General features: G+C 26.4%; 1 protein-coding gene across 1 annotated transcript; it reads right to left on the bottom strand.

The window, feature by feature from the left end:
* Window positions 1–833: 833 nt before the first annotated feature.
* Window positions 834–27094, bottom strand: LOC129984309 (tax1-binding protein 1 homolog). Its single transcript, XM_056094170.1, has 13 exons — window positions 27049–27094; window positions 24522–24629; window positions 22232–22303; window positions 22029–22111; window positions 20881–20939; window positions 17570–17667; window positions 17169–17279; window positions 15781–15837; window positions 8820–8882; window positions 8063–8325; window positions 3658–3849; window positions 1930–2092; window positions 834–1029 (listed from the first exon to the last, which is right to left on the bottom strand). The coding sequence occupies exons 2-13, from the start codon at window positions 24618–24620 to the stop codon at window positions 952–954; spliced, it is 1338 nt and encodes a 445-aa protein (XP_055950145.1). The 5' UTR covers window positions 24621–24629; window positions 27049–27094; the 3' UTR covers window positions 834–951.
* Between the last annotated feature and the right edge of the window lie 290 nt (window positions 27095–27384).

A 27384-nucleotide genomic window follows, 5' to 3' on the forward strand; every position in this document is an offset into this window, starting at 1 on the left:
CATTTGATCGTTTCCCTTTGGTTCATTGTACAGTAGTGTACATATCCCCCCCCCCTTTTTTGTAAACATGATCATTATTCTTTTACAAAGAACCTTTCTTGGTGACCTCTAAATGCACAATGACTAATAAAAATCATTTTTTTTTTTTGTTTACCATTTGTTGAAGTTGTTTTATTTGTCATTTCCTCCTGATTTTATTTTTGCATTCACTTTTAAGTTGAATAACTGATGATTCCCATAAATTGTCCCAAAGCTTCTGCTCTTTTGTTGCCATGAAGTCCATATTTGGAAAAATGAATAAATTTACTATTCACTAATGGCCGTTGATGGCCAGCTGATTCACCAGAAATACTGACGGTATTTGAATGAATTTAATAGCTTTCTCAAGTTATTCTGTTTTGTTAATGGATTTGTTTACCATGTTCACAGTTTGTCAGAAAATGTACTATCAATTTGCATGCTGTTTTCCATCTTATTGCATGCATAATAGAATCTTTTTTTCAACAATGGAAGGGAATTATACAAATAATTTAAATCTCATTGCAACAATAAAAAATTGTCAAAATTAGCAAGATAACTAAATAGGCATTATTATAGTTTTTAAAAAAATGATGGAAAAACATTCTATGCAATATATTTTCAATTAAGGTGTACTTCTACATGAAATTTGGTAGATCTAGTTCAAATGATTTAGTGTATAAAGACTCAACAGAAACACACTTCCTTCTTTATTATTGAAAGGGATTATTAAGTATCCAAATCTATGATGCCAGATTTTAAAGCAAATTTGCTAAAAATGCTCAGAAGTACTTATTTTCCCCATCCATCAAAGTATATTTTTATTTCAAAAGAAACTACCAATGATGCATACAGAAAAATAAAACAATTTAGTATCTACAATGAACTAATTTATAAACAGTATAATTATATACAAAACACATTTGCTTTAATTTATGGTGCATATTTTTTGACAATATAGCTTTTAATGTCTCCACATTCTGAAACAAATGTGTTTCTAATTGATTCCATCTGCAAAAATAAAGAAGTATCTTAATATACGATTTAAACTGATAACACAATAATAATACGCTAATTAGGAAAAGACCAATATATTGTGCAAAAATTGAAATATATATATATATATATATATATATATATATATATATATATATATATATATATAAATAAATAAATAAATAATATTGTGTAATACAACATTTTAGATGCAAAACAATTATTGCTTCAAAAATGGATATTTATTTGCGTTCTCTTATTTTTTATACCCTTTGTTCTTTCAAGCTCATAAAGATTATCCAAAAAATGTTTTTGAATGTCCTTAAGTGATTCTTTAGTCTTGAAACGACATTGTTCTTTGATTTTTCTCCCACTTGAAAAGTATAAAATTTTGAGCTTTTATAAACATATATTTGAGAATTTTAATAAATTGTGAACATAGGAATGTAAATGAGAACTATAGAAATGTAAATGCAGGATGATATTATTATTTATATTAGAATTTGCTAACTGGACATTTTTTAAAGCAAGACATAATTCAATTTCATTTGATTTTGCCATTAAAATCACTTACAATTAATAGATTTTAATGAAGTGGACAGGCAACATAGATAAGTTAACACAAACACAAATTTTATTAATAAATAAATCTGATTTGAAAAAAATGTGAAAAAGAGATTGATTAGTTTTTGAAGAATTCATTGTAATTTTTACGTTAGAGACATTAATTAACCCATGTTAAAGAATAATCAGTATTCACATATATATATATATATTGTAATACAAAAAATGTATTATAATAAAGTGTAAATGGCAAAATACATCAATTTGTTTGAAATTCTATAAAACATAATAAAATAACCTGTGTTGAAGTTCAAAAAATTTAGATTAGTTGAATTCTAAAAAATAACAAACCTGAGATTTATAATCCATTTGTAATTTTTCTGTTGTCTTTTCAGCTTCTTTCAATTTTTCAACTATATCTAAAATAGTGTCAATCTCTTTATCCATTTTCTGATCCAGTTCCAAATTGGCTGCTTTCAAACTAGTAAGATCTTTTTGCTCTTCAGACAGATTTCTGAAAGAGTAACAGAACATGTAACATGTAAACAATATAGGAAAGATTTTCTTTTCATTGCTACAAAGAAATTGTTACACATTGATATCTTTTTGTTAACCCTACTCCCAAAAAGCCAATAAAATGGATAAATTGACAGCATACAAACTCAGTATCATTATAATTTGTTACAAAACTCGAGGATTAGAAAATTCCAAAACAGAATGAAAATATGCAAAAATATATTCTATTTTATGCAAAAGGTAATCTTCTTAATTTTAAAATTAATATTAAATTTTAATCATAGAAAATATATTAGCAGGAAACAATATTCATTCATTCTGATATAAAAAATATATTTCATGCGCACGTTGATCCTTTAACAATTTAAAAATAGTTATAGATTCATTTTTTAAAACTATTATTCTAAATATATATTTAAAAAAATTTCAATTAAATAGGAAAGATATATAACAATTTAACGGACAAAACATGAAATTTGAATTTTCTATAAGATAAAAATAACAAATTTTGGAAAACTATCAAAATAGAATTAAGATCACTTTATTACTATTCATGTAATAACATAACAAATGTCAAAAAAGTCACGTTTCAGCACTAATTAAAAACAAAAAACTACAATTTCAATTTTTAAATCAGCAAGCTTAACTAAAAGATTTTTGCAATTTATTTATTTTACATTTTTTAAAATTCTATTTTATTGTAGTTGTTTAAGAAAAATTATTGATACTGTAAACAAATTTTCTTCCAAAATGGTGAATAATCTTTTCTACAAAGTAGTCTTTGATATAATACTTTGTAAGAAATTTTGAAGATGTTTATGTTTTGAAGATTTTGGAGATGATATTGAAATATTGATATAGTAGAGTTTCTATTCAACAAACTTTACAATTAAACTAGATTTTCTACATAATATTGACTCTGAATGACTTTTATAGATTATTTATTATCTGTATTACAAAACGTAATTTTTATATAATAAAATTTAGGACTTTTTTACAACATATCATCTGTTTTCATTTGTTAAAGTTTCAAACAAATCAGCCATTTTTGTAAAGTGGAGAATTATAAAGATAAGGGAGATATTAATATCTTCCCTCTTACTAATAATAAGAAGAGTAATGTTTTCCATCTTATGAACACATTGTGATAACTGATATTTTACATATATTGCAAAAGATTAAGAAATATAATGAAATAAGGGATGAAGATTACAAAAACTTTATTAAAAACGTTAATGATAATAAATAGAAACAACAACAAGAGGAAATTGTAGTAACTTTTATTTTCCTCTTCATCATTGTAACTCGAAAATTTTTTTCAGCATATTTTTATAAGTTTTTTATATAAAATGATGAGACTTTCTTAAACAGATTTAACTATACATATAATAATGACATATTTGGTATTTAATTCAAAATATAAATATTAAGATAGTACAAAATAAAAAAGTCAACTGAGCGACAGCTGTGTTCAATACGAGGTATATAACAACCTATCTTATTCGAACCTATCTAAGAATTTTTTTTGTCTGTGTAATTATAAAAACCTATGGAATTACTTACCTCTGAAGCATTTGGAAAGTTTCATTATAAGATTCTTTCTGTTTTTTATAATGCAGATGGATTTTTGCAAACTTATGTTCACTTATTGACTGCATTTCCTCCTTTAAGAGGAGTTCCGATTCCAATTTCCTTAAATTTTCTTTCTCCTCTAGACATTTTTGAAAGTCAAGTATAAAGCTCTTCACTACATCCCTATCAATACATAATAAAGATAAAGATTTCAAAGATAGGAAATACAATGAAATATTAAAATGTTAAGGTTTATTCTTTTTATGAATCAAAATTATACTAAAATTTATCAGACACAAGAAGAGGAAAATAACTTAATATTAACAATTATTTTTTAAACATATATGATGAAAAAATAAATGCTACAAAGACACTCTATTTTCATAAATAAATATGTCTCTTTACTTATAATGTATGGACAAAATAATGAAAAGCCTCTTCAATGTCTATGGTGTACGCAAAAAGCATTTTATATGAGAAATAAATGTTACTCTCCATACAAGAGATATATACATCCTGTATGGATCCTCCATACAAGAGATGTATGATTTTATATTATTCTACCTCTAATAATGTGTAAAACAGCTAAGATCATTTCAATTCTTTCCTTTCAGAACAGAATATCAGACCTTTGAAAAACAGTATATTGTTGGCTTTAATTTTTTTGGAATATTGAAAAGGCAAAAATTAATATTGTATCAACTTTTAGACCATATACAGCAGAATCGGGTACACAGAGGTAAATGGTGCCAAATTGAAAATGTTTTAAGGTCATAAGTTGCCAAATGTGTTTTGGCAACTTACAACCCTAATGTTGCCTTATTTTAAAATTCTTATAACTTAAAATACCATGCTTCTTGTATCCATCTAAAATATCAGATACTTGGCAAATGCTGACAAGTTTGGCCAGAATTTTTTCTGTCTTGGTAAGAAACCTGGTAAAAAAAAATAGGTAAAACCCAATTTTCCTGTTTTACCTATTTTTGAAGTTACAGTATGGAAAGTCACAACTATACACTTTATGGGGGGGGGAAAGAATAATTATGAATAAAAGTCAAAGGCTAGTAATAAAGATCATAAACTATTTAAGAGGACTGTGAGTCAAAAAGATGATGACCACAGAATAAAACCAGCATTAGCATATGGCAATTTCCATAAAAACGGAAATGAGTTGCATGCATGCATACAAAATGTATAGTAGAGTAGCAATTTTGAAGTTTCTTCTGAGTGATGCAATTACAAAATGCCATATCGAATGTTGCCATGACCATAAAACCTAATTAAAAGATTTAAGTAAGTAATTGATATGGTCTGAAAACTCATCCTCCCCACAACTGGGCGTATCATTGGAGAGAACGACTTCACAAGCATGGAATTCAGAAAATCTTTTCCAATATGAAATATGGTAGCCATAATTTGGGATAATAATCCTGAAGTTTTGGAGATGTAGTTTTCTGGAACAATAACTGTCCTATCCCAAACAATTAAACTTATCAAGGCATGATATAAAAGGCATGAAGAAAAAAATTACAAAATACTGATATCTATATTATTGAACCACTAAGTTCTGCTTTGAAAAAGATAATCCACAGAAAATATCCTCTTCCTCATCTGAATAGAATCTTTCATGAGGAATACTTTAAACATTTCTTTAAACATACTTCAGGAATTGTGTAGTTCAATTTCCCCACTCATTTAGGTAATTTTTACATACAAAAGGTGATTATGTGTTATTAATAAAGCTTTATGTATCTGTTTGTGCTGTTTCTATTTTGTCTACTAACATTTGTAAATGTCTATAAATGGTGATACGAGGATTGCACCAAAAATAATAATACAAAAGATGGCATTATTTTTTTTATTTATTTATGGATATATATCTTTCAAATTCTATATGTTCATTGCAAATCTCTCCATTATTTATAGCCAAAATTTTAAAGACTGATTCCAAGCAACAGGCCATCATTGAAATTTTGAAGGATGAAGACTGTACAACCACCAAGGCAAGTTAATTATAAAGAAAATGAAACAAGACAAATTAAATAATAAGATCCCACTGTGATGGTAGCGAGTTGATGAAATGATTTGCAAAGAGAAATAAATCACAATCCTTGAGTATGAATGCACTGTTTGAGATGAAGATTATAATGAGTAGTATCTTTCCATTGAGAAAGAGCTGTACAAGCATGAAGAATTTAAGCAATATATGTAAATTAATAAAAAAGTTCTGCTAACTCTTGTATCACCTTTGGTATGAACTTAATATAAAATAACAAGGCAATGATTTCTTTAAATGATAACTATATTTTTCTTCATGAGAATGGTGTTGGTAATTTGTATTAGTAGTCATCACAGGAAGACTGAAAACAAGAAAATTAGAGCATAAGAACATATTTAAATCCTATACAGCTTCAAATAAGAATTATTTGAAATTTAGCTGAGTAATCATTTTGATTTATCTGCAAGTATTATATATGATATTGCAACTCCATATGAGACAGTTAAAATGACAGAAGTTAGATTCTAAGAAGGCAGATACCCAAATAACTCAAAACTTAAACACTTGCAAGTGGCAAGAAATTTATATATATATGTATGTATGCCAAAATAGTCTACTGTAATTCGGAATGTGGTTACAAAAATTATTTAATATATTATATAAATAGGAAAAAGATATATATATTCTAAACGAATTAATTTTCAACCTAAAACTGTACTCCTGTAAACTATGTCCCCGTTAACAATCTCAATCGACAAGTTGCGAATATCATTTTTACTTCTGTGACGAATGCCTGCTAACAAGTATAGCACATCATTGGTGATTCTGTGACAAAAACATTTTGACATGAATGGTGCATCCTTCCACCATAAGTAACAAAAATGTAACTTTTTTTCATGCTTGAATTCAAGTGGATAGAAAATAATTTTAAGAATATGAACAATTTAAACTTCTTACATATATATTTAATTTTATTACATAATACTAACACACACATACTATATATATACACACACAAACCAATATTTTAACTGTGATCATTTTTTATTTAAGTAACCTTTTATTCAATGAACAAAAATCTAAGCATTTACCCCCCACCCAGCCAGATGCTTATAAAAAATCCTAATAAAAAGCTAAATTATCAAGTAATAACAATGATTTAGCAAAGAAAGCCTTAATGATGAAGATTACATATTTAATCACATCATATTCAAATTGGCAGACAGAACTATATGTTTTTCATACCAGATTAAAAGGCTGAATAAAAATAATCAAATCAATATTCAATAAACACAAATAAATTTTTTATTTATTATAAAGTTTTTTAAAGTGTCAGTCAAAACTTTGTAAAGTTACGCAGAAAATATTACTTTCAAAAATTTTCATTAATACTTTTTAAAAACTTTTAATCAATACTTTTGTAAGCCAAAATAATTAAGAAAAGAAACTGGATTTAAAAGATTTCTTTCAAATTACTATTTCATCAATGGTCGAATTGTTTCTAAATAGTCAAACACTTTTTCAAATATCTGAAATTATATATAAGTGCTTCATTTTCTTATTTATTTTCCAATTTCAAGATTGCATCAAAAGTTTTCTGACAAAACTGATGCCACATCAAACAAACCATTCACAGATATGTAATCTTGATAAAAGATTGATACTTGAGAACTAACACAAACATATGTTACATCATGAATAAATCTTTAAATTTCGTCTCATTGTCTAAGAACTTTTTAATATGTGGAAGTTAGGGTTCCCTACTTAACTTGGGGCCCACAATTTGGCCCTAACAATTTGGGTGGGTCATAATCAGACTAAGTGTATATGTATCTTTCTATAATTTGCTAAAATGCGATGTGGATTTAAAATCTTCAGCAAACCATGCAATACAAATATTTTTTCCCCTTCCACAATTATATCCCCCCCCCCACTTTACAAAAAAATGAAGGGAGGGGCATTTCAAGACTGTGTTTATTTGGTTAAATTCACTGCACTGAGAATAAAGTAGGTCACAATATTTAAAAGACTGGGAATTCCTTGTCTAACACATCCTCTGAGAAAAAAAATTACCAAAATTCGCCAATATAATTGCAATAATACAAAAATAACTTATTTTCTACATTTAAACTAAAGATATTCAAAATATCTGAACAATATTATAATCATAGAATTTTTTTTTAATCCAGAATTATTTCTTTATGAATAATATGTGCAAGAAACTGATCTTATTTTAAATAATATAATGTTAAATAGATATATAGTTTAAAGATTGATTTTAACAAATCAACAAGTGAATTAAACAGCTATTTGCAGTTTCTAAAAATAACTTTCTAAAATAGTTAATAAGTTATTGACAATGCCAAATTTTGATGATAAGAAATGAAAATAACTTACCCAAATGTTTGTAAAGCTTTATTAATATTTTTCAATTCTTCCAAATCTTTTGCATCATTCTCTAGAATTTGTTTAAGGTTATCAAGGCTTTTCTTTTTATCTTTCAACTCTGCTTCTTTTTCTCTAATCTTCATTTCTTCTTCACGAATTGAATCTTTCAATTTTTTAATCTCAGTACTTATTTTTTCCGGAGAAGTGAGAATCAATTCTTCAAGTTCTTTTATTTGTTCTTTCGTTGAAACAATGTTAACATCAGCTTTTGTCTAAGAAATCAAAATTGCATTTGTATAAAGATTGCAATTAACTCAAAGTTGATTGTTTGTTCTGGTTTTTTTTAAAGGAGTATTTGTACTGTATAAAACATATATTTTGATACAATACAAATAAAATTAACTTAAATGCATACTCACAAATATATTTTGTGCAAACAAGCATAATGTTATAAATATTTTTGGCTATAAAAAACTAAAACTATTATTGCTAAAAATATATAAATAAATTTAAAAATAAGCAGCTGATGCAACAAGTATTTTTACTTATGAAATATACATACTGATTATTTAATCATTCACACATACTTAAATATCAATTAAAGCTGTTCAAGATTTAGAAGAATATTAATTGTAATAATTTTAATGCTTCAATGAGTAAAAAACTATGATTAAAAAGTATAATTTAAAAATTTCCAATTTAAAAGAGTAAATATCTGAAAGAGCAACTAAATAAAATCACATAAACAAAATTCAGATTTACTTACAATAAGTGTTTGCAAATCATTTTCTTTCTTCTTTGTGGCACTATTTTCTTCAGTCAATGCCTCCTAAAAATGCACATCAAAATATTTTAGCAAAACACAGCAGCATCTAACAGTGAATTGAAAATAAATAATCCACTAACTTTTTTAAAAAATTGAAGCCGGAATAAAAATGCTAATTTCGTAACAAAATTTGCATCAATTAAACAAAAAAATAATTCAATAAACTTAAGGAGAATAGAAGTTAGTGTAAAAGATCTATTTTAATATAAATACAGTGAACTTCAGAAACTATATAGCCAGGCTAATTTGAATGCTTTAGTATGAATTTGTTGCTTATTTTAATTTTTTTTTTTTTTTTTTTTTTGCTGGTGCCCTAGTTTTTAAATTAATATAAAGTTGAAAATTTGTATATAACTCAAATTAACTTTAGTTAATTAGCCATTACTAAAAATTATAAAGTTTAGGCATAAGGTTTTTTTGTGTTATTATAATAGTTTTTTTTAAGTTAAATACGTCTGTATTTTTTTTTTTTTTTTAATGAACAAGTAACTAATTTTTAAATTTATTTTAGAACTTAACTCTTTACAATGTATTCAATACAAATAATTATTTTTAAAAAACTTCAAACATATGTTAAATACATTGCTTATTTAAAAATTTTAAAGTTGTTAACGTTCATAATTTTATACATTGTTCCTTTATTTAGACTACCAGTTGCCTTCGATGACCAGTTGATTCATTAAAAACATTAGCTACTTTTAATTTTATTAAATTGTATAGATATAATTTTATGGAATCCTAAACATGAAGTTATAAGACTTAAATTCAATGTTATTTTAATTGTCTTACATACACTTTGTTTATTGTGTGCATGAAAGTTTCTAATGGAGATTAATCCCATGACATCATGGTACTATTAAAAACACAAATGTCCAGTTCATTTACCTTCTAAATTTCATGGTATTGTACCTTTTTTTTTTTTTGTGTGTGTGTGTGTGTGTGTGACAAATTACACAGACATTAAACAAAATTGTTCTTTAGTTTTAAACAGTGGTAGAAAATCATGCAAGCAGATAGTTGATGAAACAATGAACAGTTTGAATTTCATGGCAACAATGTAATTAATTGTTGTAAATTAGATACAAAAAATAAAATTAAAAACAAAAATTATAAATTAATATAATTAAAATAAACCATTAATAATTTAATATAATTAAAAACCCATTTTTTAAACGTTGAAATGGTAAGAAATTTCTTTTTTGTATGATATATATATATATGAAAATTATCATACGAAAACAACAAATTCAGCTTGATTTTTAATTAATTAAAATTTTAATTACAATTTCAAAAAAATTGTTCCTAGGTGCATATTCCCATCTTCCAAGCTATATATATACCTACAAGCTACCAAATTTGGTAGCTGTAGTCTAAAAGTGTCTGACATGTATAGTGCAAATACACATATTCATCTTTATTATTAGTAGAGATTTATTTAGATATTGCAATTGTGTTTAAAATCATTTTTTCCTTTATTTATCAAAGTACTTAAGTTTATATATGAATTATGTAATTTTATTGGATCTTTTCAATATCAATTTTATTTCAATTTCAATTTTACAGACATTTTTATTTTGAAAATCGTTATTAATTGCTTCATTATTTCCTCATTTTTAAATTCACATTTTTTTTCAAATTCGAATGTAAGAATAAGTAGAATTTTTATTGTAGCATTGTTAGCTTCTAAATAGCCAAATTTTACAGTAATATATTCTTATGACCTTAAAGTATACAAGTAAAACATATAGTATTAAATTATACAAAGTTATACATTAAAGTATACAAGAAAGTACACAAACCAAAAGTATACAAGTAAAGAATATAAATGTTTTCTTTTATCTTATCATGGATATGTGCAAATATTTGAAAAATAATCTGATTAATTTTCAGATGGAGATTTTCTTTTTTTATATGCTATAAAATGAACATTTCTTCTAATTAAATACACTTGTATCTTAATGTTATGTGTTAATACAGGCAATAAGAATATTATGTAAATTACATTGGCAAACCCTTCTTATTTGCCTTAATTAGTAAATACTCTAAGTGAATTTAAATAAAATTTTGTTGCATTATTGTGAATTCAAATGTTTTATATTGAACAGTTACCATCACATAAATGCTCCAATTTTTCCTACAAGATTAAATTAATCCTATTTGACCAATTCACTTCAGTTTATATAATATACAGTGTGATTTAAAACTTATCGTTTAAATTTCGAGGGCATATATCTAAGAAAATCGATTTCACATAGGAAAGTATGTCCTTCATCTGCATGGACAAAGTGGATAAGTGAAAGGAACATAAGGAAATAGTAATGTTAAGTGGTAATGGATGTGACATTTATTCCAACAAAGTAAAGTACATTCATTACCCGTAGGTGCTCAAAATTTCAATCATTTAAACGAACACGAAATTCACAGCGCCGTTGCATCCACCACCGAGCATTTTCAAAAAAAGCCTGGCATATCCGCCGAGATATGTGGTATCAACATGATGGAGCTCCAGACCATAGCACAACTGTTGCTCATACTATGATATCGTGATTACCTGCACCAAACATTCAGAGCTCAATAAATCGCCAGAGCGATGGTGGAACGATTGCTTGGCCACCCATGTCACCTGATTTATTGCCGATGGATTTCTTTCTGTGCTCGGCCATAAAAGACCAAGTGTGTGAGACCCTCGTCGATAGTGAAATGGACCTTGTTGCAAAAATAGTGGTTGTCACAGGCATTGTTGAAAATGTTCGGTGGTCAATGCAACAGTGTTGTGAATCCTGTGTTCATGTAAATGGTCACAATTTTAAGCATCTACTGAGAACTTGTACTTTACCTTGTTGAAATAAATGTCGCTTTTCTTACCATTTAACTGTACTGTTTCCTAGTATTCACTTCACTTGTCCATGCAGATGACGCTTGCAAACATACTTTCCCATGTGAAATCAGTTTTCTGACGTATTCCCTATCACCTCACAAAATTTGAACAATAAGTTTTGAATCACCCTGTATACACACACATATTTTCATCTCTACTATGCTTACAACATATACAAATTTCTTCGGATACTCTAATAAATTCTCTTGTGAATTGTAAAATAATTACTTGATACTTCATTACAAGAAATGCCCAAAAAAACATTAGATTATGTTAACTGCAATTCAATTGAAAAACTGTAAGAATTCAGCCATGCGTGTCTTAAATATTTTGCATCTAATTATTGGCATATTTAATAAATATTTTGCATCTAATAATTGGCATTCAATATTGTTAAAGATATATGTTTTATTCAAATTTTAAATTTTCTCTTCGATAACTTCATGCTTTTTATTTCTTACTTAGCTTTAAATATTAAATGTTGTAGTTCTTATTTTATTTCATAATAAAATAAATGGTTAAAATAATGTTAGCAGAATAAAAATAGGTTCAGACAGTTTTTTTAGCTACATCCTCCCTGCCCCATACACACAAATCGATGCTAAATTATATGCTAAATGAAGATCAAAATATAATTTAATTAAACACTTATTTTCAATTCTTAGAAATATCACAGCCTTGTTTTTAAAAATGCTAGCAGAATGTTTGGATTCCTTAAATTTTCACCCTTAATACTTCATAATCTTATCACCTCCTAAGTATCTATTAGCTTGAATGATCAATGGTAATTGAAGCTTAGCTTGAAAGATCACAAACTACCACTCTTTATTTTTTAAAACTAAGCATTAAACCTTTTCAATTCCTTTCCTTAAATATTTGACAATATAGAAAATATAAGTTTTGACAATTAGATAAAAGATTTTTTTTTTTTTTTGTAAAAAAAAAAAAAAAACTTTTAAAATTCATGCTACAAGCAAAGTAAAATTACTTTTAAACCAGACTTTCATTCATTAAATTCTCTTCACTCCAACACATCAAATTAATTCTAGTTTTCTTTCACAGCAATAATAGAAACTACTGTATCAGCCCACAGAATATCATATATGCATTTTATTACAAATTTAATAAAATGCATATAAATTAAAAATACTAGATTTCTAGTTTCTCAGAGCAGAAATAATGTATTCAGAACCATCGACTTGGTGGTCCAAGTATGTGTTGCCAAATCAACTTTATATATATATATATATATATATATATATATATATATATATATATATATACAGTGGCCCAAAAAATTGAGAGTACACCTTACTTTTATTTGATAAATCCGACTTTCAATATAAATAAAACATTATCGAGAAGAGCAAATGTGTTTTTATTTTTATCCATAACAAATGGTTTAATTTAGAGTAAAAATGAAGAAAAATCAACGGAAAACTCCTAAATTGAAAATTTTTAGAAGCATTTTAAATAAACATACTCAGATTTTTGCCTCAAAAAATTGAGAATACACCAATGAAATTTTTGCAATATCACGCATAGAAACAAAGTGTCACTATTAAGTTGCATGTCTTTTGGCTCCTATGATGGCCTCTGAACGTCATGGTACCGATTCGATCAATTTTTGGCGGTATCTGAAGATATTTTATCCCATTCTTCTTGCAACACTTGTTTTAAATGGGTTTTGTTTTTAATTTTGTGTTTTCGAACCACTTTTCCGAGTATGGCCCACGAATATTTTATGGCATTGATGTCAGGGTAATGTGTGTAACTGCTATTTACAATGAAAAAGACGCCCCATTTTGACGTTACGAGCATTCTGTTTGGTATCGTTGCTCTGTTAGAAAATGGAATTTCCATCTAAACCCAAATTTTTAGCACTTTCCTTTTGACTACTGTGAAGTATATTCAAGTAAACCATATGGTTTATAATGCCTTCTATAAGAATTAAATTTCCTACCTGGGATGAAGCCATGCAACCTGAAATCCCGATTTAGTCACCACAATATTTACCTGTAGGACATAAATTTTTTGGATCCAAAGCAATACAGTATGATGGCTGTCACTGCCAGAAATGTTGAGTTTCCTTTCATTACTAAATATAACTTTCTTTCAAAAGTTATTGGTTTTCAATTGATGAGTTTTTGCAAACTTTAAGTGCTTTATCTGAATTTGCAGGCGGATGAACGGTTTCTCTCTAACAATGCGACTTTTATATCCAGCTTGTCTAATGGCATTTCGCACAGTTTTAACTCTTACACTTTTGCCTATGATTTGAGAAGTTTCTGCAGAATATTGGAAGAACCATACAGTCGCTGCAATCGAAAGGAAAGTGTTAAAAATTTGGGTTTAGATGGAAATTCCATTTTCTAACAGGACAACGATACCAAACAGAATGCTCGTAACGTCAAAATGGGGTGTCTTTTTCATTGTAAATAGCAGTTACACACATTACCACAGTACCCTGACATCAATGCCATAAAATATTCGTGGGCCACACTCGAAAAAGTGGTTCGACAACACAAAATTAAAAACAAAACCCATTTAAAACAAGTGTTGCAAGAAGAATGGGATAAAATATCTTCAGATACCGTCAAAAATTGGTCGAATCGGTAGCATGACGTTCAGAGGCCCTCATAGGAGCCAAAAGATATGCAACTTGACAGGGACACTTTGTTTCTATGCGAGATATTGCAAAAATTTCATTGGTGTATTCTCAACTTTTTGAGGCAAAAATCTGAGTATGTTTATTTAAAATGCTGCTAAAATTTTTCTATTTAGGAATTTTTTTGTTGATTTTTCTTTATTTTTACTCTAAATTAAACCATTTGTTATGGGTAAAAATAAAAACATGTTTTCACTTCTCTTTAATGTGTTATTTATATTGAAAGCTGGATTTATCAAGTAAAAGTAAGGTGTACTCTCAATTTTTTGAGCCTATATATATATATATATATATATATATATATATATTGTAATAATAAATAACTAAAATTTAAAATAGTAGATGCAATTAATCTTGAAGAGATTTCTAGTTTTCTTTCACAGCAATAATAGAAACTACTGTATCAGCCCACAGAATATCATAAAGAATTCTTAACACTGTTTCATACATTTAGATAGATATTTTTATACATATATAAAATATGCCTTTCAGAATGACAGATATATACCTGCAACGAATATCAGTGTTTAAAAGCAAAGAATTCAATGAATAATACAAGTATTAAAAAGTAATTTTTGCCAAATTGATAAATAAAGAATTTCTCTTTTTAAAAAAATAATTTTTTAGATTTGGTTCACAAATATTTCATTTTCTTTAATCTGTTGTATTTTTATCCAATAGGTAGCCAGAGTGAAAAATTGCAGTCAGAAGAAGAATTAACAAAATCAAAAAATATAATAATCCTATGATAAATCATTTCCTATGAAAAAGCATGTTACAGTGGAGACCCCTTCAGTTTTTTTAATACTTAACATACTGCATACGGCGTTCTATGTGCTTAACACGTTCCCAGGGCCCATATATTTTTGAAAGCACTAGAAGCATGCTTGGCAATAGGATGTATATATGCACATTTTTCATTTGCATTTGGTATTATATTTACATAGAATATTCTTAAATATTACTATATATTTTATATATTTATTCATTATATAAGATTTTTTACATTTTAAAAAATTGTCTCCTTACAAATTAAAACCTGAACTTTGACATTACAGCAATAACTTTGAATAATAACAATAAAACACTTTAAAAAGTATGTAAACAATCAGCACAATTCTGGCTATATTGATCGATTGTTTCCACATGCTTGGAATGTTGACATTCAGTTATTTTGATAACCATTTCTCATAAGAATGCATAAGGCTTTGTTACAAAACTATTTGCTTCTGGTAAGTTACGCGTTGATTCAACTGAAAAAACATGAAAACGAGATATATCACCTTCATACCAACTAGAATGTTTTTAGGAAATTTCAAAGAAATTTGGACATTTGTGATCATTCTAATACTTACCCTTTGCTTTTCCATTTCTTTGCATTTTTCCACCTTTGATTCATTACAACTAATAAGCTAAAAAAGAACACAAATTTCATATAGAGAGACAATGAAAAAAATTTTGAAATCTTAATACAATTTAAGGATATAATGATCATTTACAATTAGTGACATAAATAACAAATACTGTTTTGATAACAATTACTGAATTACACAACACCGAAATCTGTATTTATTTCAATACAAATTGTACTAAAAGCATTAAGAAAAATACTTTTTAGTATCATGAATTATGGTTTATTTATGACCTTGCTGATTCATACTTAACAGCAATAAATAAAATCTTTTCATTTTTTTAAGTCTCATTAATTAAGTAATTTCTTAAATGTTATTATATTATTCATATACTGCTCATTTTTCCAAAATAATTATTAGTTCTACTGATGAAAAATAGCAATACTCATAGATTACATTTTTCTTAATGCAAAGGAAAACTCAAAATAATAATAAAATCCATAAAAAAATATTCAAAGCAAAATAAATGGAAAAATAAATTAATAATAATCAGATATCAATCAGATTCCAAATATATTTACAAACAATAAATACTCTTCAACTTTGCAAAGGTGGGTATTTACTGCATATTTCCATATACAAGCAAATAATATGTTTTTTTGTTGTTGTTGTTTTTTTTTCAAAAATTTACACAAACTTTAAATCCAATTAATAAGCTGTGATTTTTCAAGCATTTCATCATAAGGACAAAAAAAAAAAGAGGTAGAATATTTTCCAATGAAATCACTATAAAGTAAATTGCCAATGGCAATGGCAATAGTTTTTACCATGATAACTCTATTTGAAGCTAATATATTTTTCCACCATACATTTGCTGTCTTGCATTGGATCTATTAGATTTGTGCTAGTCTTATTTTCTATGGCAATTTATTTCTTAATTAGAATTATATGCAGGAAGAGAAATCCTTACACAACAAATTTCAAACTAAAGATGATCACATTTATGGAAAATTGTAACAGCATGGTTGCTTGGCAATTCTCCTTAAATCCAGCAATAATAAACAACTGAAATTTTAGCAAATCATTTTCACAAAAGAAGAATAACTCATTTTATTTTAAATTAATTTAGAAAGAAATACAAGTTATAGAAATTTTACATTTGGTAATATTTAGTGACTTATGGCTTCTGGATAACAAAAAATGTACTTAATGTTTTTTGGAAGATTAGCAAATTCATATATAAATTGTCACTACTTTAGAAAGAATTTAGCTTTAGAAAGAATTCCAAAAATTCTCAATAATACATGGAAATATACAGTAATCATCCTCTACAACTTTCTATAATTGCATCAGATTAGAAATACAAAGGAAAGAAAAAAAAAACACTTTACTTCTTCTTTACTAGGAAGATCATTCTTTAAGATTAATAAACATTCATTATATTTTACTCCTAATTGATCATTTTCTTCAGCAAGCTCATCTGCTTCCCTTTTTTCTTCTTGCTAAAAAAACAAAACATTTTCAAATTTTATGAGTTGAAAAAAATTTCAATTTGGGATGAGTATGTATTAAAAAGATTGATTTCTCATTAATCAAAACATGGTATTTTACAAATGCAAGTAATTTATTTTTATTTAAAAAACTCACATAAATGTATAGGTACATTTCTATTTTTTTTAAATGTATCATAGTTAACAAAATGCAATTGAATATCTCATAATATTAAAAATCTTTGCTATTTCAACAAATATATATTGAATTAAAAATGAAATATGGGGGGAAGTAAACTTACAAACTTTTCAGCTATTGCTTGAAAATTAGCAAATTTCAACAAAAAATATTTCCAAAACACAATCAAGTAATTCAAAATCTTTTTCGTCCTCTTTGGCTCTAAAGATGAGGGGGAAAAATTATGAAACTCAAATGGAAAGTAAACAAATATAAAGTAATCAGAATATCAATATTAGAATGATGGCTTTATATTTAGAATAATATTACATGCACAATTTATGATCATGGAGCAATTTCAATTCTAGAAATGAAAAGAAATGTTCAATACTGAAAACAAAATGACCATTTAATTAAGCAAAATAGAAAAAAGATATTTTTTTCTTAAAGTTTGACTTTACTTTATCTAAAGTTTTTCTTTAAGTCTACACATTGCTGCTAAAACAGTGTTCACATCAGTGACTAATAAAAGATTACAATTTAGGGTAACATCAACTTTTATTAATTTCATAGCAGAACTGTTCTTCTCTAAAACTCAAAATTTGATGAATCTCTTCATTAAACTGCCAAACATCAAATACATTTCTTCATGCCAGGAATTTAATTAAAAAGCCCTATGCTTCTAATGCTAAAATAAAGAAACCTAATTTTGCTTCTAAATTCACACTGCATTTTAACAGATTTCACATACAATAAATTTGTGTATCTGGTTCAGACTTTTATTTTCCAGTTTCTGAAAAATGACTCTAAAGTATGGCAATATATCTAAAGCTTTTTGTCCAACAACTGTATTCTCTAGTCACTATAGGAACAAAATAACAGTGGAAAAATATTCACCTTTGTTAAATGAGCAAAATCAACAAATCTAGATGATGACACATTAAATAAATTACAGATCCATTGAGAAATTTATTGACATCCCAGGATGTTACTTTTATGTGCAGCATGGACAATATAGAGGTCATAAGATCCAGCATCCAAAAGAGAATTAGAGACTGCATAATCTTTTTCGTTTTGTAGCAATATATGTAATTTATGATTAATATTTGAATTATTCATAGATCATTCGAGCATTTTCTTTCTATCTGATGATGGAATAGAATTCTTTAGAGAATGCAATGAAGATAATGCATTTGTATACTCAAGAAAAACTGATGTTAAATATTGTGTTGTAGCAACATTCATAATTTTTTGCAAAAATCTGACAAATATGTTCATTTGATCCTTTTGAACAATTTTGTTTAAAGATTCAATAACAAAAATAACATTTGATTGTAAACAGGAAAGAGAAGCTAATAATTCATTTTAAAAAAAAGGAAAGAAAGAAAGAAGAAAAAGGAAACAATCCAAAATAAACTGTATATAATGTCATCTTTTTCTATTTTAAATTTTTAGCTATTTCATTGTCAAAAAAAATTAATACACAAACATTAGACAAGTCTGAATTTGAATGAAAGAATCTATCATATTTGTACAAAGACATCAAATTATTTCATTTTTATTAAGTTGTGTCATGAGAACCATTGCAACAGGTAGTTTCCAATAAGGTATCTACCAAAAAAGTCTAAGTATCCCTTTTCAAACCATTTTATACAGTTTATCAACTATTTCTATCATGTATCTGTGGCACCATTATAACATTCTATTAATAAAAGAACAGAGAAATTTTCCATATCTTTGTTTTCAAGACCAGAACTTCCAATTTGTATTGTTCATCTAATCACTAAAAATGTATTTTTTTTTATTTATAAATAATAAAATATAAATGTAAAGTTACATACAATTAGGCACATCTTTCAATTATGATTCATCATTAGGTGATTCTTCATGCCATAAAGAGAATATATTTTCTGTCTTCTGAGAGTAAAGCATTCTCTTCATTTGATTTTTCCCAGAATGTTTATTTTGCATATCAGATATTCCATTTGTATTTTTATATGCTACTATTGCATATCCAAGTTTATGAGCATGCTTAAAAACATATTACACTGTTCTTATTAATATTATTATTTGGTTTTGCATTGTATCAAGAAATTTCTTTTGAGCCCTTTATTAATTACAATATCTAATTGATATTTTTTTTTTCAAGCAATAATTACAAAATGATGAAATACACAAAATTTCAATGACAAAATTATAAAATAAAAACTGAATTTATCTTTAACCACAATTCATTTTTTGATGCTTTCTCAGACGATGGTCATTTGGCAATCATTTTAACAGTAGCCAAGTTTTTGTTAATTTGACAATATGACCATACTATGAGTTCTAACTAATGATTGTAATAATAGAGGGTTAAAGGAGATGATTAAATCAATTAGTATTGTTTAATCACACGCTGATTCATTTCAGATATCTTCACATGCCAAAACTTTATTTATAACTGTTAAAGGCAACATTTATTCATTATTTTCTCTTCCTATGACATTGGGAATTCTGGTGATTCTTTGGGTTAAGCTGAACACTTTTCTCATACTAAACAGTCTGGCAGCTGAATCAGGAGTCTATTGTCCATTTAAATTCTATTTAATGTCTGTACTATAATTCACCTGTTAATAGATAATCAATTAAATCTGTTCAATGTTAGATAGATCCCTTTTAGGACAGACTATTTGCACATATCTTCCCTATCTTGATTCTTAAAACTCCACCACAATGAAAAGATTGTGTGTGTGTGTGTGTGTGTGCACGCAATATTTTTAACAAGTTATCTTGTGTCCATGATAATGAGACATTTTAATTCCATTTCAATTGATGAGGGATATTTTGAATAGATGATGAAAATATGAAATGAGTTTGTAATGGATCAACTAGATCAAAAAGAGAGAAAATGGTGAGATTTGGAAAATTCCCATTTACTTGTAACTTCTTCACTATTAAAGATAGAAAGAATATTCAAATACATTATTTGCCTTATGATAATGAACAACTTTTATTTTAAAAGTTTTTTTATATGCATATGCCATGATTTGCTATATTCATGCTTTAGTATCTAGAAGTTTATAGCTCTATTTAAGTTTTAAACATGGGAAGTGATAAATATTAAAAGTCTTTTAGTAAAATAAATATATATGTGTAACATAAATATATGTGTGCATGCATGCATGTATGTGTTTTATTTACTTAGAATATGAAATTCACTATTGCAGCTTTTATTTTATCACAGATTTATAACATTCGAAGTTACAGTAAAAGTCGTATTATCCAATATGTAGAGTAAACATAAACAGATGTGATTCTTATATTAAACATATAGATTATGAAGCCCAAATAAATAAAAATAAATGAATAAAAAAAAGAAAAGAAAAAATATAAAATATAATGAAATAACATAAATAAAGGAAAATATATATATATAGGGAATAAAATTCTTACTGGGGAAAATTATATCTCGAGCATAAATATCCAAACCATCTGCACTGGTTATGAAGTTTCTAGAATAGGCAAATAATGCATAACACAAAATGTATAATAAAATATTCAGTTGCAGATAATAAAGTGAAAATATATCAAAAATCTAAAAATTTAATTCATGAAATCAGTTTCTAACTTGGAAAACCAATTTTTTAATGCAAAATAAAAACCATGCTTTCCTTCTTTATTACTATTGTTTGGAGCAAACATAATTCTTAACTCATTAAGCTGAAAAAGTATGCATGATTATACTTCAAATACAAGTTGTCTTAGAAATTATTATCGAATTGAACCTCAGAGAAAATATTTACAGCAGATTTTTTAACTGAAACCTTACAAATAACGCAATAACTGAATTACTGATAAATAAAAGTGTTAGATCCAAAGGGATTATGTTATAAATGCAAATTTTGAACATTAAAGCATTGTACATTTCAGTACACACCCGAGTATCTAGCCTAATGTGGCGGAAAGGCAGGCTGAATAACAAATAAGGTCAATAGGCCAAAGTTTTATGAACTTATTTCTTTGCCTACCAATGCCAGAAGACAAAGTTTTTATACCAAAATTCCCTGTTATATGTATTTTCACTTCTTATTGAGTACTAAACCCTCCATTTACCTCAGGCCATGTAGAATGTGAACGCGGCTACGGCCCGGTGAATCAGAAGCAGTTGCTGGTAATGTATCAAATTAAAATAGAAGGCTCTGTACTAGTTGTTTATACATATTTATATACTACACTGCACATTTCAAGAACTTATTAGAGAAAAAGTAAGTTAAAGAATATAAACAGTTCATATTTTAACATAAATTCTATAATGCTTAACTAAAATGCAGGAAACAAACACATACAGATATGAAAAGAACAATGAACAACAAGCAGAAAGCTGGTCTTTTCCTGTCACAACTTATATTTTGCACAAGAAATGTAGGTGGATCATTGCAGACGTTCACTTCCAATGCCTTATATTCCTCATTTAATTACAATAAAAGAAAACTAGGTACTCGGATACTCCAGATACTCGGGAGTGTACTGTATTTATTTTTAAATTAATATTAAATAAATTCAATAAATGCTATGTGTAACATAAATGCATTTCTACTTACATAAACATAACAAGCAATATTATACACTGTCCTTCTTCAATGATTTCTGGATATTCAATATGTTTTATGGAAAGGAATGTTCTCTATAAAAAAAATTACACGATGACAATAAATTGTTAAAGGTCTCATTAAAGATAGAATTATTCAAAATTGTTTAATAAGAAACATTTCATAAATTAGAGAAAATCTTTTTTAAAACTTACCAAATTTTGATGCATAATATCTATTTGTAAATCTTTCAAGAAGCACTCAAACACTCTGATAAGAAATTCTTTCTGCAATAAATGAGATTCAGCAAATTTAAAAGCTGTAGCTTTTGATAAAAGACTGTTATAAAAGTTGACAAACAAAATATTGTACTAAGTTACTAAGTCAGAAACATAAAAACAATACAGATTTCAAATATGTATAAAAAAAGTTTAAACATATAATTTAACTATCATATATTTCTATACAAACTCAAATTTACAAAACCAATGGAAATTCAAGATAGTCATCAATAAAAATTGACACATATCAAATAACTTAGCCATTTTCTAGACTATCAATTAAATGGAAATTAATTTAAATATCAATTTTAAGGCACAGCAAAATATTGCCCAAATACAAAGCACCAAGAAAATGTATCAAATCTTTGATTAATTAGTATACATAAAATGATAAACTTGCATCAAAGTTTTATAACTTAAATTAGTTTATATAATTATAGAATTTCCCTTATTGGAAACTGAATTGCTGATCATCGTCTCCAACTTTAATGATAAACCCAACCAAATGAATGTTAAATTACACCAAGCATATTCATTTGCATTTGTACGTATATGTATATTTCAATTGATGCTCTTAACTTGCTGATTGCAGCTGCTGTTAAGCTCTAAATATCACATTTCATATCTTCCTTTCCTGAAAAATCTTGAGGTAATATGTAGAGAACAGAGAAGCAGTTCAATGAGACTTTGTTATAACTATGTGTTTAAAAGAATTCAATTCAGATATGGATAGTAATAATAATGTAGTGATATTTATTATACATTATCTGTACATTACTATTGCAGCTCAAGCTGCAATAGTAACATAGAGATGCTTCATCCCAACAGACAAGAATACCTTCCTTTTTGTTTAAGCACTCTAATTTTTTCAAATATAAAGTATTTTTTGTTTAAATTTAGGAAGACATCATGAGACATGGTTGTTTATCAAATCTTAACTTGTAAAGATGCATTTTTTTTTTTTTTTTTTTTTTTGTATTTATTTAAGAATGTACAATATGTGTTCTAGGTCCAGGCTATAATTTTCATAACAAAATATAAAGAAAATTACATTTATGTTGTAGAAATTATAATTGCATAAAAAAGCACAGTATATAAAATTTAAGAGAATAGTTTTCAGATAAATATCACTTCTATAGTTCTACATTTAAAAGCATTTTAAGAAAGATGTCTTTAAAAGAATTTTAAAGATTAGTGCCTTAGGAAAAAAAAAAAAGATTTACATAGAAATTATTGTTTATTTATAAAAATTTTCATATTACTAAAATCAAAACTTCTTCTTAATAATAAACATCGAAATGGAAGAATACGCATTGGACATCAAAGGCCCAGACTTCTATTTTTTGAAATAATAATATTGAGGAAAATCTGAAAGTAATTCTTAACAGTTTCTAAATAACCTTTCTCTGTGAAACAAGAATTTTTCCTCTGAAAAATTTTTTGATGTGCTTTATTACTTTCTTGTTTATACATCATAGTGTAGAGAAAGTATAGTAATTGTAAAAAAAAAAAAAAAAAGAATGAATTCTAGATCTCCATGCTTTAAACCTCCCTCAGATTGAAATTAGATATATAGTCTGTACACCAAATTTGCAGATTTCTATCAAATTTTAAGTAAAATATGTTCAGAGGAAGTTCATCTGTCCAAATATAAGTTAGCACGATAACTAGAAAACAAAGAAAGCTAGATGGATAAAATTTGGTACACAACTTTAACATCTATAATATAGACACCTTTGAAAGTTTGGGCCAAATTCAACAACAGGTTGTCTGTCTATTGGTCTATACTTTCAGAAACATGTAAACACAATAATTTAAAAATGTAGTGACTTAAATATATCAAATTTGATACACGATTTTGTGTTTAATTTTTGTTCCAATTGATTTTGAAAAGTATATCTAAAATGCAAATTCAATTTTTGGATGTCATGGAATTAAGTGCTATCATCATAGATAATACAATAGATTCAATAAAAATGATAAATTCTTGACAAACTAGAAATAATAGACTAGAATAATTTCATAACTGGAAAATCTCTGGGAAACCACTTCCACTGGTTTTTAAAGCCCTTGAAAATTTGTATCCTTCCAGTTTAGAAAAACTAGGCCTATTATTTTAGCTTGCTGGCGATTTTAGTGGTTCTTATTTATCTATTTTTTTGTAAATATTCATTTTATGCTATATCTTAAAAGCTTTAGAGCAAAAAGAAATAGAGTTACTTACTGTTGGAGTTTTAATATCGGAAAGCCGAGTTGGGACATTTAAACTTTTCAAGCATTCAAACAATTCTTCTTCAGATAATTTGTTAACACCTTCAGTCATTTTGATAGACTAAAATATAAGACGAATATTAAGCTAAGCATTAAAAAGAAACAAAATACAAAAATAAAAAGTCTTTAACTTCAAACATCAGTAATTATTTTTAAAAAAATTGTAAAATGTTAAAATTCAGGGAAAAAAATTTCATAGATTTGCACTAAGAATTTTTTTTTTTTTTTTTTTTTTTTTGTATGTCTGTATATAATTATCATAAATATAACAAATATATTTATAGTGAAGAAACTGTATGATTTAATTTTAAAAGCACATACCCAATATTATTAAAAATGCATAAAAATATTAGTTCTCAAATACATACCTGCTAAGGTCATTGTGTTTAACTAATTACTATAATAGTCCATAATAATTAATAATAACTCATAAATGTGATAATAAATTACTTTTACTGATTATTATTAATAATAATTGATTCATCACACAAACCATAAAATATACACATAAAGAAAAGAGCAATGTTGAAAACATTTAGACGTTTTGAAGGAAATGTAATTATACCAAAATATAAAACACTGTTTATTGAAAAACCATATATGTCACTTAAATTGATGAAAGATCAAATTTAATTTCTTAAATGATAAATTAATAATATGTGATTTACCAAATATGAAGTGCACATCGTTGAGAAACTCTCAAGGCATAGTGAAAGAAGGATGGTAATGAAAAATCAGTTCATAACATGCGAGATTATAGCAAATAGATTTTGAGAAATGCAGTTGAAAAAAAAAGGTTATTTTAAAGAAATAAATTTATCACACACACACATATTAATAAATTCATTTTATTCGTGTTTTACTCACATAAGTTCAACTGTAAAAACACTTTAATTTCCAATTTGTAAAAGTTTTCTATGCTTTTTCAATTTATGGTAAAATTAACTTAAACTGTCTTAAGCTGAAGCCCAAGCAATTCTTTGATTTTAGTTCCAGTTTTACTTCACATTTAAAGCTCCTTTTCTGAGCTTTACAAATATCCCCACTTCCTTTATCAAAGTAGCTTGATTCTTAATAACAAATTAGCATTTTTCTTCAAAGGTCATAACTCAGAATCACTGGCAATATATAACAACTACAATTAAGATTAAATTTCAATTCCTTTAGTTGACAACATGAGTTATAAAATTTTATCAATGCTTATCTAATACTATATGAACCCTAATGGAATTTTGCTATCAATTTATCTTTAAAACATTTTTTTAGCTTAATTTGTAATGATTTTTTTAAATCATGATTAATTCACTTAATTTTGTAAATACACCACACTTACACATTTTTTTTACTTTACCAACCTCCCTAAATTAGCACAATACTCAACAAAACTGTTCTAATATTTTTATGATAATACAGAATATTCAAAATACTAAACACCATAGCAATATTATATAATACCTTGTACAAATAAGCTCCATTGCCTACTGAAACAAAATATGATTTTTAAAAAAACTAGGATACATTTATGAAATAACTAAACAATTTATTGATGGATGGAATAAATATGCAATCAGACCACCTCTCTGCTGATCATTTAAAGAAAATTTTTTCAGTATTTCACTACACATAAATTATTCATCAAAATCCACTATTTTCCCTAAAAAAAATGTTATCAACATGTTTTCATATTGAAATAATCAAACAAAACATTAGCTAAGTAACTGAAAAACAAAAATTAAATATTGTTGCATTTTTGAAAAAGCTTTAATTCAAAAAATTATTTTGAACTATTTTTGATTACTGCTAAACATGGAGAAGACATGAATTTCTTATAAATGATAACTGAATTTTAATCTGAACAGAATTTGAATTAATCTATTTAAAGTAGTAGAGCCGTTTTATTGGAAATTATTTTAAAAAGAACTATGATACTTTTATAATTTTGATAATGATAATGATTAAAAATGATCATTTTGATTGAAATCAGGGTTTCCAAGTTTTGTACTACATGGAAATTCTGATCTTGTAATACTCTATAAAGTTATAAATATTAATTTCTTAGTGAAATTATGGCTTTTTAGAACACAAATTAAATTCGGTTTTAGCAAATGAATGAAACATTCATTTGCTAAACTATAATGATGGAAACAAAGAAGAAAACGCTACTTGTAATTATTTATCCTTTATAAAAAGCTACTTTTTAAACTAAATCAAAAGAGATAAATTGATATATAACAGTTTCAATGCATTAAGAAACAACGCAATAAATTACTATTAAGAATTTGTAAAAGCATATATCATTTAGAAATTTCTTCTGATTTAGGTCTTAGCGGAAACCATTCAACGCGTTTCGTTCCCAAGAAAAACCAAGAATTAATGTAACAATTACTCAAAAAACTTATTAGATTTAACTTTTATAGAAAATTCATAAATCAAAATAAAAATAAACGTATATTTACAAGTAAAATGTAACACATACATACAGTATTTAACGTCACCACGGCAACAACAAACTTAACTGAAATAACGCGCCACAGATACAAAAACAAAACATGTTGCCATTTTTCAGAAGAAAAATTTTTTTATTTGATACCTTTTTAATTTGAACCTTAAAAATTTTTTTAAGCATGTCTTTTGTTTATTTTTAACACGATAAATTCCTGGTTTTTATTTACCTTGACAATCGAACTCAGAACCTTTCGATTTAAAAGTAGTATCTTATATACTGGATCAAGAAGAACGTGAAAAATGAGTATCTGTAAGTTTGACACTAGTGTCTTTATCCTTATCCCAATGGGATGGACTAATCTTTAGCAACT

The sequence above is a fragment of the Argiope bruennichi genome, chromosome 9 (genome assembly GCF_947563725.1).
Source record: "Argiope bruennichi chromosome 9, qqArgBrue1.1, whole genome shotgun sequence".
NCBI classification, from domain to species: domain Eukaryota; kingdom Metazoa; phylum Arthropoda; class Arachnida; order Araneae; family Araneidae; genus Argiope; species Argiope bruennichi.